At 32.7% G+C, this 14,674-nt stretch overlaps 1 protein-coding gene across 3 annotated transcripts; it reads left to right on the top strand.

Annotated features, from left to right (window-relative positions):
• The first annotated feature begins 5,944 nt into the window (after window positions 1-5,944).
• Window positions 5,945-13,820, top strand: LOC132621831 (uncharacterized). Of its 3 annotated transcripts, XM_060336281.1 has the most exons (6): window positions 5,947-6,607; window positions 7,749-7,807; window positions 9,368-9,419; window positions 10,828-10,950; window positions 13,035-13,154; window positions 13,233-13,820. In XM_060336281.1, the coding sequence occupies exons 3-6, from the start codon at window positions 9,371-9,373 to the stop codon at window positions 13,295-13,297; spliced, it is 357 nt and encodes a 118-aa protein (XP_060192264.1). In that variant the 5' UTR covers window positions 5,947-6,607; window positions 7,749-7,807; window positions 9,368-9,370; the 3' UTR covers window positions 13,298-13,820. The 3 variants fall into 3 exon arrangements, with proteins under 3 accessions (XP_060192263.1, XP_060192264.1, XP_060192265.1); XM_060336280.1 differs by lacking the exon at window positions 7,749-7,807 and having other exon boundaries at window positions 5,945-6,607; XM_060336282.1 differs by lacking the exons at window positions 7,749-7,807; window positions 9,368-9,419 and having other exon boundaries at window positions 5,959-6,607.
• Window positions 13,821-14,674: the final 854 nt, after the last annotated feature.

Below are 14,674 nucleotides of genomic sequence, written 5' to 3'. Positions count from 1 at the left end.
ATATGGTTAGATGTATTTAGCCTTGTCGGCTTATCTTTTGTATATCGTTTTGTTAGCCTCGTTGGCTTATGTATATGGATATGGGCATAGCCATTGATGGTGGTAGAAGTGTATTGTTGCCCAATGGGAGTATCATGAATGATGAATGAAAAGTATGATTTGGCTATGTGGCCCACTTAGATGGAAATGTGTATGTACGTTAAGAGGTGCCCGGGTGGGTTAGCACCGGGTACTCGTCATGGCCCTCCGATTGGGTCGTGACAGATATTGATTTCATATAATAAATTAAATAAAAATTACAAATCTTTTCCCTTATCTCTATGGCTTCTCTCTTTTTATCCCCAAAAAATAAATAAACATCAAAATGTTGAGTGCATCTTTCAGTTAATATTGGCCGTTATTGTGTTCAAAACTTAAATGCGAAGATAAAACAACTAAAAAGTACCTATTATTAGCATCCACTCTTGAATATGTAAGGCTTTGCATACTAAAAGTTAATATCTTCAGTGTTTTTAAAAACTAAACAATAAATAGTCAATTTAGCAACATCACTTACCTCTAAAAATTAAAAAATCTTACAATAAATATGACTTGAAAATTAAATAACATAATAATACTTAGTATTATTATAAGAAGAGTTCTTTTCTTACCCCTTCATCTCGAAAATCTTCGTATTCATTAGCCTGGAGGAAATTTTGCTATCTAAAAAATGAAGATGACGCAATAGTTTAAAAGAAAGAACATATTATTTATGAAAATATTTTTCAAATAAAATAAAACCTTTTGGTATTTAAATGCTTTGAGAAATAATGTTAGTGAAATCAATAGTCAACTATTGTCAACATCCCTATTCGTGGACAATTATCTTTCCTGTGATCACCCACAGAAAAAAAAAGGAAAAAAAAATATTTTCTTGCTTAAAATAATGATGAACAAAGAAGAAATCAAAACCAACAAATCAAAAGGAGCATATATATGATGCATTTGAAGTAAAATTAAGCCGTCTAAATACCTAAATTATATATATAACAAAAAAAGATACTTTTAAATGTGGTAAATTTCAGCAAGCCATGTATTTTATTTTTGGTAGAATATGTGATGCGAGTCACGTATAGTCGAAGAAGTACCAAAATACATCAATTGCAGTATTTAAATCACCAAACAACTCATACCCTACAATCGTAGCATTCCATGGTAGGAGTTTTTTCCTTTAGAAGTCTAAATAAAAAAGGAAAGAAAAAGAAAAGACATAATTTCTCATTTTGTTTTTTCCCTCTTTTCCGTAAGCTGCTCAATTATTGCTCATCATCTCTGTGCTTCATTTGTATATAAAAAATTTATATTTATATATGCAACCAAAGGAGTGAACAACGCATAGCCTCAAATGATAAGAGGAGCATCCATCTTGGGCAAAAGTTTGCAGGCAAGCCTGCTGCAAATAAAGTGACAAAGCTATATAATTTGTTAACATTAGTACATAGTATTAAAGGTCCAATATTAATTACTGTTAATGTTAATTAGAGGGAAGGGAAGAGGTATACGTTTTTTTTGGGCCAGATTTTCACGTCACGCTACATTATCAATTATACGTATTGCTAATAAATACGAATTAAAGGGAAGTAAATGATAATTATAGGAAAGGGGAAGTAGAGTCTTTAATCTAATCTTTCAAATGACGGTTAGGATAGGATTTTATTATAATGATAATTAATAAGGTGGTTTTTTCAGCTTTTCCAAATATCTCATAAATGAAACTAAAAGTGATTAAAAGCAAGAAAAATCCAAAAAAAGAAGAAGGAGAAAATAGATAGATAAATAGATTACACATTTTCAAATTAAGCTTGTTTAAATATTACATAGTTAGGAATAATTTAAAGTGTATTAAAAAATAATAAGGTAAATTTAAATTGAAATACATAAATTTCAAAAAAATTATTAATTAGCATACATATAATTGTATATTGAGAAAATAGATCGAATTTTATATAGATAGAACTTAAACTTCTGATTAGCAAAAGTCTTCTTAGGCAATAGAATAGGGTTGAAGAGCTTTCCAAACTTCTCATTATTACTTACAGTCGAGAGCATATGCATGGAATAATTTTGTTCTCCTTGTAATCAAATTATACATTTAAAATATGATTCAAAACGTAACCAAATGAATTTTTTTCGAGTAAATTATACGAACACAATTTTCACGCTTTTTCATTGGGACTAAATCTCAAACTCCCAAATTAGACACAATCAAGGTCAATTTTTTTTCTCAGTCAATTAATTCTATCCAGATCAAATATAATTTTACTGGTTTATTTTTCAAAAACAAAAACTAAACCTCCAGTATGTAGAAACAACGGAAATGAAAGGATCAACTAATTACATACGATGAGGCAATTCCTTCTCGACATTCATATTCTTTAAGAATTTATCAAATCAACATAATCACCCATCAATGTGAAAAAACAATTAAATCCTTACATAAAATAATAAGTAAAGAAAAAATCAAAGCCTGGAAAATAAAAGGAGCAAATAAACTGTCAAGTTAAAATAAAATTAAGCCATCTAACTTTCAAAATGATAAATTAGCAAGACATTTACTCTCAAAATGTAGCAAAAATTGCATTCGGGCATGATATATACCAAGGAAATATGGGAAAGAAAATCCTCCATGTAGAGGTGTTTTATACTTAGATTGCTCCAAAACTCAATTTAAAGGTTGCAATTTAAAATCATGCACGTTTCCCCTTAATGAATGCAAAAATAAATACACAGTGAACACGTCTCTTAAGCATGATGTGCACTATAATGGTGAAACCAAATTAGTAGTTAAGAGGTCTTTTGTAACAGAGATGCAATAAGTAGGATAGATAATGACCAATTTCCACTTATAAAACAAATTGAATAAGAAAATAAAAGAAAAAACCCAAAAAAAGGGAAAAAAAAAAAGATAAATACAATTCTTGGCCATAGAGAGGTGTCACATCACCTTGGCTATGCCTAGCTTTATAATATATATTGATTGATTAAAAAAGCGACCAACTACTTAAACACTATATACGCATAAGCTTGAGCCGATGATCAACAAAAGTTAGAACTCTAACTTCTTTGAAAATCAAATTTTGGGTTTAACTTTGAACGTCTATGAAGAAACCCAACAGTCGGATGTTTTGTTTTAGTGTAGACGGTGCTTTTTTTATTTTTCAATTATCAATTTTATGTTTTGTTTTGTTAAAATAAAAAAACCTACATATAAGAAAAAGAAAAAAATGCTTACTAACGGGTTTTGAACCCAGATCTCGGGAAATCAAAGGGCTGTGCAAGCCGAGCCCTAGCCACTGAACTGTCCACCTTCCTTTGCATGTGGGTTTACATGCAAATTATTATATATACTTTCTGGATTTTCTAGTACAAATATACAGTCTACGCAAAAGTTACTGGGTTCAGCCGAACCCCTGTGTAGCTCTGCCCCTGTGATCAAGGCACTTTGATTTCCGAAATCATGTTACAACCTCTTATGCTTATAAGTTTATGTATTGCTTGCTAGTTATTTGGTTCCAAAATGTATTTACCAAAGCTGTCCGCTTGCTTATTTTCATGTTCTCAAAGAAGCGACGAGAGTCATTTCTTTGCTAAGTAAGAAGCGGTTGAATATAATCCCCCTCTTTTACCTAATATGATTGTCTAATCGTATATACTAATTGCTACAGGTACACTGTTTATTCTTCAACTTTAGATCGTTGGAACAGTTCTAGCTTGATTGATAATTATTTATCTGAATCAATTAATTCAAAATTAGTCAACTAGAGCTTTTTACCATTGCAATATCATAAAAGACTGGTTTTTGAGTTATGGCTTGGGCTGAAGTGCAATGTCATAAAGGACTGGCCTTTTGAGTGAGAAATGACACCAGGTAGCCGCTTTTAGCACCCTTATTTAAGACATATTCAATTTCTAAAAGTTATTTCAAGTTTTAAGTTTAGCCAATTTTGTTAAAACTTCAATCAGCTCCTATTGGCTATTGCTGCTCTACTTCTTTTCAAACCTTCAGATTTGAAGTTTCGAACTATCAGAGTCTTAACTTTATACCCGGAGGTCTAAAGATGACCAAACTTTTAAAACTTTGTAAATTTCGGTTATTGTTTAAATAGTTGTCCTAAACTTTGTTGGGATTGAAATAATCAGGGCGTCATGCGGAAGCTTATAATTATAAACCTTAAACAACGATAAATCATACGACAAAGAAAACTATATTAAAAGAAGCATATTATTCTAATATGGTTTGGCCAATGGGAAAAGGGTCAAATATACCCCTCTACTTTTTTTATTAGTTAAATATACCTTCCGTTAGTGAAAGTTAATAAAAATACCCCTGACGTCTTCAAACTTCACACGTATGCCCCTATTTGGATAGAAATTCCCAAATCTTCTCAAATTACCTAATTTCAAAAACGTTACCCATTTTTTTTGTCGATCCGCCCTGCCCGACCCGCCTATCATCATCATCATCAAGTTCTAGCTCCATCTTCTTCCATGGAGAAAAAAAGAAAAAAGCAAGAACACACCCAAATGATAAAATCTGAAAACTCACATCAAATTTAATCTTTAAATCCAACTCCAAATCTTGGTGCCCGAAACTCACCTCAAATTTAGTCTTTAAATCCAACTCCAAATGAGGTGAGTAATAAATAATGAGTTGATTCAAATTGAAACACTTAAGATTTCAAATATTAGTCTCAAATTCAAGTTGATTCTATTTTAACACTTTATCAAACAAAGATCATCAAATGAATTTCAATCACGGTCCTTGCAAATTGAATCATTTATTCATATAGTATATTTAACAAGAAAATACTCCAAATATTTCAAATCTTTATTTTTTAGCCGACCGCTCCAATAGCTGATTCTTACAAGAAATTTTCGTTATCCTTTTTTTTTTGCTCCCCATTCTTCGATCCTCCCTGCCACCTCGAAAGAAGAGATCGAATCTCAGTTAATCTCCCAAGTAATAAGCTTCTAGAGCCCGTTTGGATTGGCTTATAAAATTGCTTATAAGTTGCTTATAAGCTGTTTTCAGCTTTTTTGAGTGTTTGGCTAGTCAGCTTAAAGTCATTTTGTGCTTAAAATAGGTTTAAAAAAATAATTGGGCCCATTTGACTTAGCTTATCTAAAAGCAGCTTATAAGCTGAAAACAACTTATAAGCCAAAAAAATAAATTAGACTATCCCCAACTTATTTTTTTTAAAGCCCATCCAAACAGGCTCCTAATACTGGAATTAATCTTTCCCTCTTCTTCTTCGAGCCTCACACGTCCTCAAAAGGAAAAAAAAAAGGAGTTTTGCATTTCAATTAATATTATATTTTATAAGCTTCTATTTACGTATTGATGGCCAGAGAATAACCTCGTACATATATTATATTAGTAAAAGATAATAAATATTAATGAAATAATTGAGGTGCGCATAAATTTTATCCGAACACCACCAACGTTAAAAAAAGTTAGCTATGAAACAAACTGATTAAACTTGATTGTGGGATCAAATTTAGTTAGCTTACAGGAAATGAAGGTTCCATAGCTGATGGAGCTAGAGCTTGATGATGGTGATAGGCAGGTCCGGCGGGGCGGATTAACAAAAAAAGTGGGTAATTTTTTTAAAATTGGGTAAGTTGAGAGGATTTGGGGATTTGCATCCAAATAGAGGCATAAGTGTGAAGTTTAAAGACGTCAGTGATATTTTTATTAACTTTCACTAACAGAGGATATATTTAACTAATAAAGCAAAGTAAAGGGGTATATTTGACTCTTTTCCCTTGGCCAATTGACCTAGAGAAAATTAGTATAAAAACACAAAATCAGGAATAATCTCCCCCTACCTAAGATTCTTTAATGACTAATGCCTCAATTTATAATAGTGCAAAACTTTTCCTCCAAGAGATAAATACGGTACAGTCCTTCTCTGGAGAGAAAATCTAATCCACCAAAAAATTCTCTTTTGAAGTAAAGAAAATTATGGTAGAATTCAGACACATCCTAATCCACTTCGACCCTTTTGAGTCGTGACTTGGTACTTTTGTAACTTTTGAGTCGCTAGTTATTTCATTCAGAAAACTTACTAGAATCTCAACTTTCAATACAACCTAAGCTGATTTTGATTTAATTTCTCGATTGTTTCTTTTTAGAATTAATAATCAGTTCCCCAAAACTAATTTTTAGCTGCTTGCGCAATAAAAGTAATATTTCGTGTAATAATTGAACATCAATTGTGGGATTTTGTAAAAGTCACACTACATTGAATCATCGGGGACTCAATTTTCAGTTTCTTCCAAACCTTCAAGTTTATAATTTCACCCAAAATCAAAAGGTCTAGTACAAAAGCAGAGATAAGAAAAAGCTACCTATACATATATAGTAATTGGTACATAGCTGTCAGTGAGAGAGTCGTGAACACGCAATAATACTCCTCAAAAGAAACACTAACCCAACTCAAAATCCCTCTTCTTTTTGCATATAAAAATAGCATATTTGTCCATATAATTGACTGGCAATTTGACTCCTCTGAGTTGTTCTTGGGTACTATGGGTTGCGCTGGATCCTCACCTTCCAAAGGAGATGGTACTCTTCTTTTTCTTACTCATATTGTTGTTTTCATACCCCATTTGGTTTCTTGTATTTTTATTTTAGCATTCTCATATCTCTTATTTTTATTTTAGCTTTGGATTGCTTCTTCTTATCTCTAGTACTATCTTATTGTTTCTTTTACTTCATCGTTTTATTATATTGTTGCTATTACTGATGCTTTTTTATCTTTTCTTAAGTTGATTTCTATCGGAAACATCCTCCCTACCAGTGGCGGACCCAGGATTTTGAGTTCGGGATGCTGGACTCAGGAATTTTGAGTTCGGGGTGCTCTATTAACTATTTATATCTGTTTCCTTTATATTTTCTATACAGCTATACACTCCGTGACTGAATTTAATGGGTGCTGGAGCACCCAAAAATTGTACATGGGTCCGCCACTGCTCCCTACCCGTCAAAAGGTAGGGTAAGGTCTGCGTACACTCTACCTGGTGGGATTATACCGTGTATGTTGTTGTTGTATTTCTTGATGTATGGTGTGAGTTTTGGTGTTTGAAGTTGATTGTTTTCTTGGTGAAATTATTGTTTCCTTCAACTGTTTGAGATACCTATTTAGGTTTTCCAAACATAAAATGTGACTTCTTTGTGTAACTCCACTTTCTGTGAGTTCAAAGATTGTATTTGTTTCTAAAGTTGATTGCTTTCTTGTTATTATTGGTGAAATTATTGTTCTCTACAACTTTTAGAGATACCCATTTGGTTTTCCAAACATAAATTGTGAGTCTTTGTGTAATTCCATTTTCTCTGAGTTTAAAGATTGCATTTGTATTTGAAGTTTATTGTTTTCTTGTTATTCTTGCTGAAGTTATTTGTTTTAGCAATTTTTAGAGATCTTCCATTGGTTATACTGATACATGGCTATGTATGATTTTGCCTTTCATTGTGAAAACTTTTAAACTGTTTTTCTGGTTATTTGACTGTTTAATTGGTGCTCAAGTAAGTGATATTTGATGATAATATTAATAATAATTACAGATGAGTTAGGTTTGAGTAGGTATTAGTACTATTTATGTAATTGTAAGTTCCATTTTATTGGATAATGTAACTATTTGATACTAATGGGTTAGGTTGTAGTTGTGGCCTGTGAGGATAATGATGTATTGTCTATTTGACTTAGGATATGGGTGTGACAATGAAGAATAGTTGGAGAAAATATTGTGGTAAAAACGGCTTCCGGTATGATACTGATATTTCTTTTTTCCTTTAAATTTGATTAAAGGGAAATCACTATTCCTTTCCTTATAAAGAGAAACCACTATTCCTTATCACTGGCATTAGTCCAACAGTATGTCTTGTCATATACATATTTCATTTTTGAAGTTACATCTGAAAAAGATTTAACTGGAAGAAGAGCTAAGTGCAAAAGAATTTAAATAAATGGAGTGTGTTATTTCAGAGTCAATATAATATACCCTGAAAGCAATAAATTAGATACTTGGCAGACTTATTGACAAAGATGCAGAAATAAATCAAAATATATGCACTGGAAATAGGTCGGCCAACGGGCAGAGTACATTCGCCTGCTACTTAAATAGATGTACTCAATGAAATTGAAAGGAGCATTATATTATCTAATGAAAATTATGTAACAAATAAGTGTAAAATGTTAGGCAAATGAGAAGCAATGCTTTATACAGAAAAAAATTTACTCGAATAAGATAGTTATGTAATATACCCTTGTGATCCGGCCCTTCCCCGGACCCCGCGCATAGCGCCGGACCCCGCGCATAGCGGGAGCTTAGTGCACCGGGGCTGTTTGTTTCCAAGATAGTTATGTAATAAGAAGGACAAAACTAGAAAAAAAAGGAGCAGAAGGAAAGGACTGAAACAACATGGGCTGGTATGTTGATGGAAAAAAAACCATGGTTAATGAAGAATGTACCTTAGATCAAATCAGTGTTGATAAATTAAATATTTTAGCCAGTAACAGGGTGATGGTGGAGCTTATTTGAGTTTTTGTCAAAATCTGAAGTACTTTCATCATTAGATTTTGTAAGGTTTGATTTTCAATTCCTAATTATCAAAGTTTATGCATGTTAGTCAACTGTTTGATTCTTTCCTGTGAAAGTGATTTACTCAAATAATCGAAGTAGATAAAAATTTGTCTGAATACACTGAATATAGAAATGCACCAGGAAAAGCTTTGTCCTCTGCAAAACTTTGTGTGGTGTATCTTTTTGTCTGAATAGATCCTTTTCTTTGGTATGGAAAGGTGCACTGGTGGCTGTTGCTCATTTTATTAAAGGTTGAGTAAATGAACATATGGTAAAGATTTAGCCTTTGTTTGTATGATTTGAATTGTGGTTGCTTTGCAATTCGACATATTTTTCAATTCATAACCTGTTAAGTGTGTATGCCGGTGTTGCTTCTTTATTAAAATCTATTAGTCAGGACTTTTGGTTTTGTTGTCGACTTGCAATTTAGGCCCGTATGTTTTCCTTGATAAGTTGTAGTTATCGGTATGCTAGCTTAAGATTTTTATTAGAAGGTCTAGGTATTTCGAGTTGTCTCATGGTTTTCTATTTTGCTCTAATTGATTTAGTATTCTTTCTCATATATCTTTTTGGCTTTTGCGTTGTGCATGTGCTCTACTGTTCTTTCCTATTCAATGATCTAAAGTTCTCTATTGGTTTTGGACTAATTTCCCCTTTATAAATGACCCTTCTAATCTTTGCTTCTTTTCCCCTCATAATAAACATGGTTTCTTCTGTAGCTGATGCCCTTCATCTCCTGCAGAATATGTGTTTACAGAATGTTATATTGAAGTGCACAGGATTGTTTAGTGCTGGTATTCAAATACATCTATTCAGCTTGTTCTTTATCTAATTGAATGTGTATCATTTGGCTCTTGGCTGTGGCATTTCAGTAGAGTTATATTCCTATAAAGATAAAGTCTAGATCAGTGTTAGATCATGTATGTCATTACTAGTAATGTTTCCATCTACTTTTTAGATGCATCTGTTCCCAGAAATTTGTCTATGTCCTTTGCATGCTAGCTAAATTAATTTAAAGCATTAGAAGATTCTGATCTATGTCCTGAAGTGTAGAAAGGAATCGCCTTCCGAAAGGGGAAAAAAAATGCGCTAACACTTTATTTCTAAAGTGAAATTCTGGTTTTTAAAGAGGATAGTGCATGATTAACAAATTATAGTCTGATTAAACAATCCAAAAATGTGGGACAGGAGTTCTAGTGCCATTTTGTGCTTTCCAATATTCATTAGAAGTTTATTGCCAATATAACTCTTTTTTGGTCACTATTAGTGAGCATAATGATCTGGGTACACCTTACACCCAATAAGGACTTCAATGAATTAAGAAGTCTAGATACTTGGTTTATGTAGGCGATGGACAACTTTTGACCCTTTACCCTTTGGCATATCCTTTGTCCTTGTTACATTATATATAAAATTTTGTTTATTTTAGTTTCATCATCAAGGATACCACAAAACACAAACCATTGTTTTTACCTTTTTGTCCTCTCCTACTTTTGGACAAAGCAATTAGTTTTTTTATGTTTTTTCCGTTCTTTGTCCTTTCTTCGAAAATTAGTTGTGGGTAAGTGGCTATTGTTTGTTTCCTTGCTTTTGTTAGTGAATTTACCTTTCGTCATCCACACTATTTTACGAGGCTGTAAGTTCCTTTATTATCATCCTACTCCTTTACTCAACATTTTCACCTAGAGAAGTCAGTGGTGGCTTCATTCTTCATCACATCCATTCCTGAAAACATGAAATTATTTTCTTTTTCATAATTAAATAGGAACTCGTTTTGTTTCGTAATTTGGTCATAGATGTAAGCATGTGTACTTAACTACTGTAGCAAGAAATAAAATAAAACCCACGTGTCTAACTAGGCTAATGTGAAGCGGAGGTTCTTATTAAGAGGATTGTCCATATTTAGAGAAATAAAAAACAAAATGAATGGAAAATTTGTAATAGAGGGTAGATTCTGGAGGTAAGGAATATTCAAAAAAGACTCTGGAACTAGGAAATTTAATTAATGAAATCTTAACTTGTAGTTTGTTCTAATAGAGTTCAGAGCAAGGATTGATGTTAAATTTTCCGTAACCATGTGAAAATTCTTGTAACTTTTCAGAGTTGTCCTTTCTTTCTCTTGGTAGAGGTTCAACATAAAATCATTATGTTAATACCTGAGCGCTGGTCATATCAAATATTGTCTTGCTCCTTTATCTGCAGAAACTGTTAAGAAGATACGAAAACCAAAGCTATGGAAACACTCAGAACCAATAACAAGAGCTCAGCTTGTGCAGATGCGTGATGAATTCTGGGACACTGCGCCACACTATGGGGGACGAAAAGGTACATTAGTTTTGATAACTTTTACTAGCTTCTGCAAGTTTCTGGAACCCATGGGTGGCTCAAGGGTAAAGATACTAAAGCATCTGTTAATAAAATATCAGCCATTTGTTGCAATACAATACCTTCATTTTGTTGTCAAAAATCTTTTTGACAGATATTAAGATTTAAGTAGTTTAACACAAAGTTCTGAAATAGAGGCAAAGTTCTGTTGTCATTAAAAATTGAAAAGAAAATTTACTACATTCCTAATATCATGACTATATAAGAAAATAATGAACTTTTCTAAATATTAAATTTAACTTTGTAATACGTATAGTAATTTTCTAGTGGTTATAAGAAGATTTTTGCTGAAGAATTAAAATAATAGTGACTTGAGATATTAAAATAAAAACTTGATACTATAAAAGGAGATTTAATTCATTCCTGTGTCACTGTACGAGAAAATTATAATTTTTTATATATAAAACACTTGCAAATGATATTTAATTCTATATAATATATGATTTTTCTAATTATCATAAATAAAAGATTTTATTTTTAAATTTTTTAGTTTGGGTTGTTCAAATGAGTGAGCAAATTAGATTAAGTTTCTATCTCTCATTAATTAGTACATATATCTATCCTGTTGGATCTGATTTTTACTTCTTCCCGTACATTCGTTCTTGTTTTTTTTTTTGTTTGTTTATGAAGATTTTATATATAGTTTAAAACTCAATTTTTCTTAATCAGTTGTTTTAATTTGTCCATAAAAAGAAATAGTCGAATGAATTAATCCTTAAAAGGATAACTTTAGAGATTTGCATAAAAAAAGGTTAAAAGGGTGAATTTTGAAAAGAATACATGAACTTTATTAAAAAAAATTTATGATATCTTATTAAATTTTGGCTTTAGGCCACTGATTGTATTGAGCTGCCCCTACTGGAACCACTGGTTCAGTAGAGCTGGATGCATGATCAGGTTAAACCATACTATGGGCCAATGTGTTTATATTTGAGGAACCAGTTAGAGATAGGCCAATTGTAAAGTATATAGAATACGCATGTGATGATGTCTGAAAATCAATGGAGAGCTTGAGTAGAGTGGATTGACAGTATATGATGTGTAGGAACTTCTAGTACGGATCAAAAGAATCCATCTTGATGATAAGTTGCTGTAAGTTTTACTTTAGGAGTGCTTATATCATGCATTAACCTTTTCTCATAACGATCTAGCTCCAGTAGTTAGTAACTTGGAGATATCTCTTTCAGGAAAAAAAAAAAAAAGACTTCACGAGTGTATGAAAATCAAGCTGAGCATGATATTTCTTGATATGCATGCTTCATCTAATTTTAAGTAATGCATCATATTTCGGCTGTTCTCAGATAACATGATCATTTCAAAAAGTAAATTCCCAATATGCTCCCGAGCGATAACAACCTTAATGATCCTTGAGAATGTTTCCACTAACCATCTATAGTTACTCGAAGCTCTATGAGTGAATACTGTATTTTTATCAGCAGTTGGTGCTGTCAGTTTGGCAAGGTTGCTGCAGGCAGAAATATGTCTATCTTGCTAGAAAGAAAGCTGCATCAGTTTCTTGAAAGTAGTTCAACTAAAAAACGGGACATCATCTTATCAAATACTGGTAATTTTAACTTCTAACAAAATGATATCTTAACTTTTCAAAAGAGAAAAAAAGGAGCAACTTTCTTAAAAAAGGGGAAGCTAATGTCAATTTTCAGGAGATACCTTTTGATTGCACCAATGACAAGGAGCTTGTTAGTTGGAAGAAGTTGGGAAAGCTCTTTAGTAAACCTCTGTTATTTTTTTTCCGGTCATGCACGTCATAATTGAGACGTCATTCAATTCATTGAACCTCAGCTTTTCATGTCACAAATGAACGGGACACCAGATACTTAATTTCTGTTTTCCGGTGGTTGCTAATATTTAGAATAGAAGTGAAGCTATTGAATGTATTAGCTGATGTTGTGGTAATATATTGCTGTAATTAGCGAATAGACCAACATATGTAGTAGGAAGGTCCATTACCGAGCAGTATAATATATGCATTTTTTTTTTAACAACATATTATATTCCATTTTCAGAGATCTGGGATGCGCTACGTGCTGCTGCAGAGGCAGACGTAAGCCTTGCACAAGCAATCGTGGACAGTGCTGGAATAATTGTTCAAGCCCCTGATTTAACTGTCTGCTATGATGAGAGAGGTTTGTAATACGCGTCGATCAACACCTCCAACTTCCATTCATGATAATCTCTCACTTACAATAATTCTTCTAATGCAGGTGCCAAGTATGAGTTGCCCAAATATGTTTTGAGCGAACCAACAAATTTGACTGGTGAAAACTGATAAGGCAATATAATCAAGTTCCATGCTTCATTGACTGTAAATGGTGTAAATTGCTCTCACAAGTCTATTCTCTCAAAGATTCATTTCGTTTTATGCATTATGGTCCCCATTTCAAAGTATCAAGAATCCATCTCGCCACAACAGCAACCATGCACCAATGGTATATTTTTTGGACATAATATCTCTAGCTGAAGAGGCCTTAGTATAAGTTTCAATTTCATCAAGTACATTTGTCTAAAAAAATTCTCTTCCAGGAGGTGCTCTTTTTGACTTGTTGGCAAAGCAAATGAGCCAGCCTTTATTGTATACTCTTTTAGTCATTACGCTACACTGTTATATTCACGATACGGCGATAAGCGGTTCAGATTAATATTCTATATTCCTGATTAAGGGGTTTACATGTATTAATGCTACAGAATTTGTCAATTTTGAGTCTAGCGATCTACATGTGCACTTGTGTTGTCGATTTCCTTATCATTATTCAACTCATAAGTCTATCCAATTCTGCAAATTATGATTCTAATTATCTTATTAAGTGTGCTTATTTCGTTAAAAGGAATACGGTCATACTAGAGGTTGTGGTTGATGTCGGTGTTCGTGCATAGGAGTTTATTTGTTCCAACTGAATATCCTGAGCTTCATTTCAATCTCGGGCTTTTGTAACAGAGCCCATCAATTTTGGTGACCTACTTGGAACTAATTACCTTTTTTTTGCGTGGATCGTCCTTCATTTGGGCTGGTCTTTAATTTTTGTCCTTCAAAATGGTAGCCTTTAAGTTTTGCCTTTTGCCTAATCCCCCAAGGTTATGGGTTCGAACCTCAGCTCAGTAAAAAAAAAAAAGTAAGGCAGAATTTGCATGGGTAGAGGTAGCGGTAGAATTTCTGTCCATGCCAATTCTGCCTTAAGGACAAAAGTTAAAGACCATCAATTTGAGGGCCAAAAATTAAAGATCACCCCAGCGAAGGCTAATCCAGCAAATTGCCCACTAATTACAATATTATGATTATAGTTGATTTTCTTATATTGTAAGATAATTAATTGGTGTTTATCAAAGCAAAACACAATGCATGATCATGGGCACGTTGGACTACACGAATCATGGTCTAAGAGATTTTGATTTATCATACTCTAACATACTTGTCGAGACACCCCATCAAAAATAAGTGTTGCATTTTTGTCTCGTCGTCACCTGAATCTTTTGCAAGGAAAAATAAAAGATTACTTGGAAGATGCGGCAATTTCATACTTAAGTTTGTATAGTAATGATTTTATAAGACGTTAGTCTAAAGTATAGCCTATAAATCTGTTAAACCACTTCCATTTGTAACAAGGAACTTACTTAACTTCCTCTAATCTCAAACCAAAAGAATCAGGTA

Source organism: Lycium barbarum, chromosome 12 (genome assembly GCF_019175385.1).
Source record: "Lycium barbarum isolate Lr01 chromosome 12, ASM1917538v2, whole genome shotgun sequence".
Classification (NCBI taxonomy): domain Eukaryota; kingdom Viridiplantae; phylum Streptophyta; class Magnoliopsida; order Solanales; family Solanaceae; genus Lycium; species Lycium barbarum.
The sequence above is the reverse complement of the archived record's forward strand: the minus strand, read 5'-3'. Positions and strand labels throughout refer to the sequence as shown.

Excerpts from the sequence above, each read along its gene's own strand:
- LOC132621831 (XM_060336280.1), top strand. Across the intron at positions 9,420-10,827 it reads CACAGGATTGTTTAGTGCTG|AAACTGTTAAGAAGATACGA; the intron begins GTATTCAAATAC and ends CTTTATCTGCAG. Across the intron at positions 10,951-13,034 it reads ACACTATGGGGGACGAAAAG|AGATCTGGGATGCGCTACGT; the intron begins GTACATTAGTTT and ends TTCCATTTTCAG.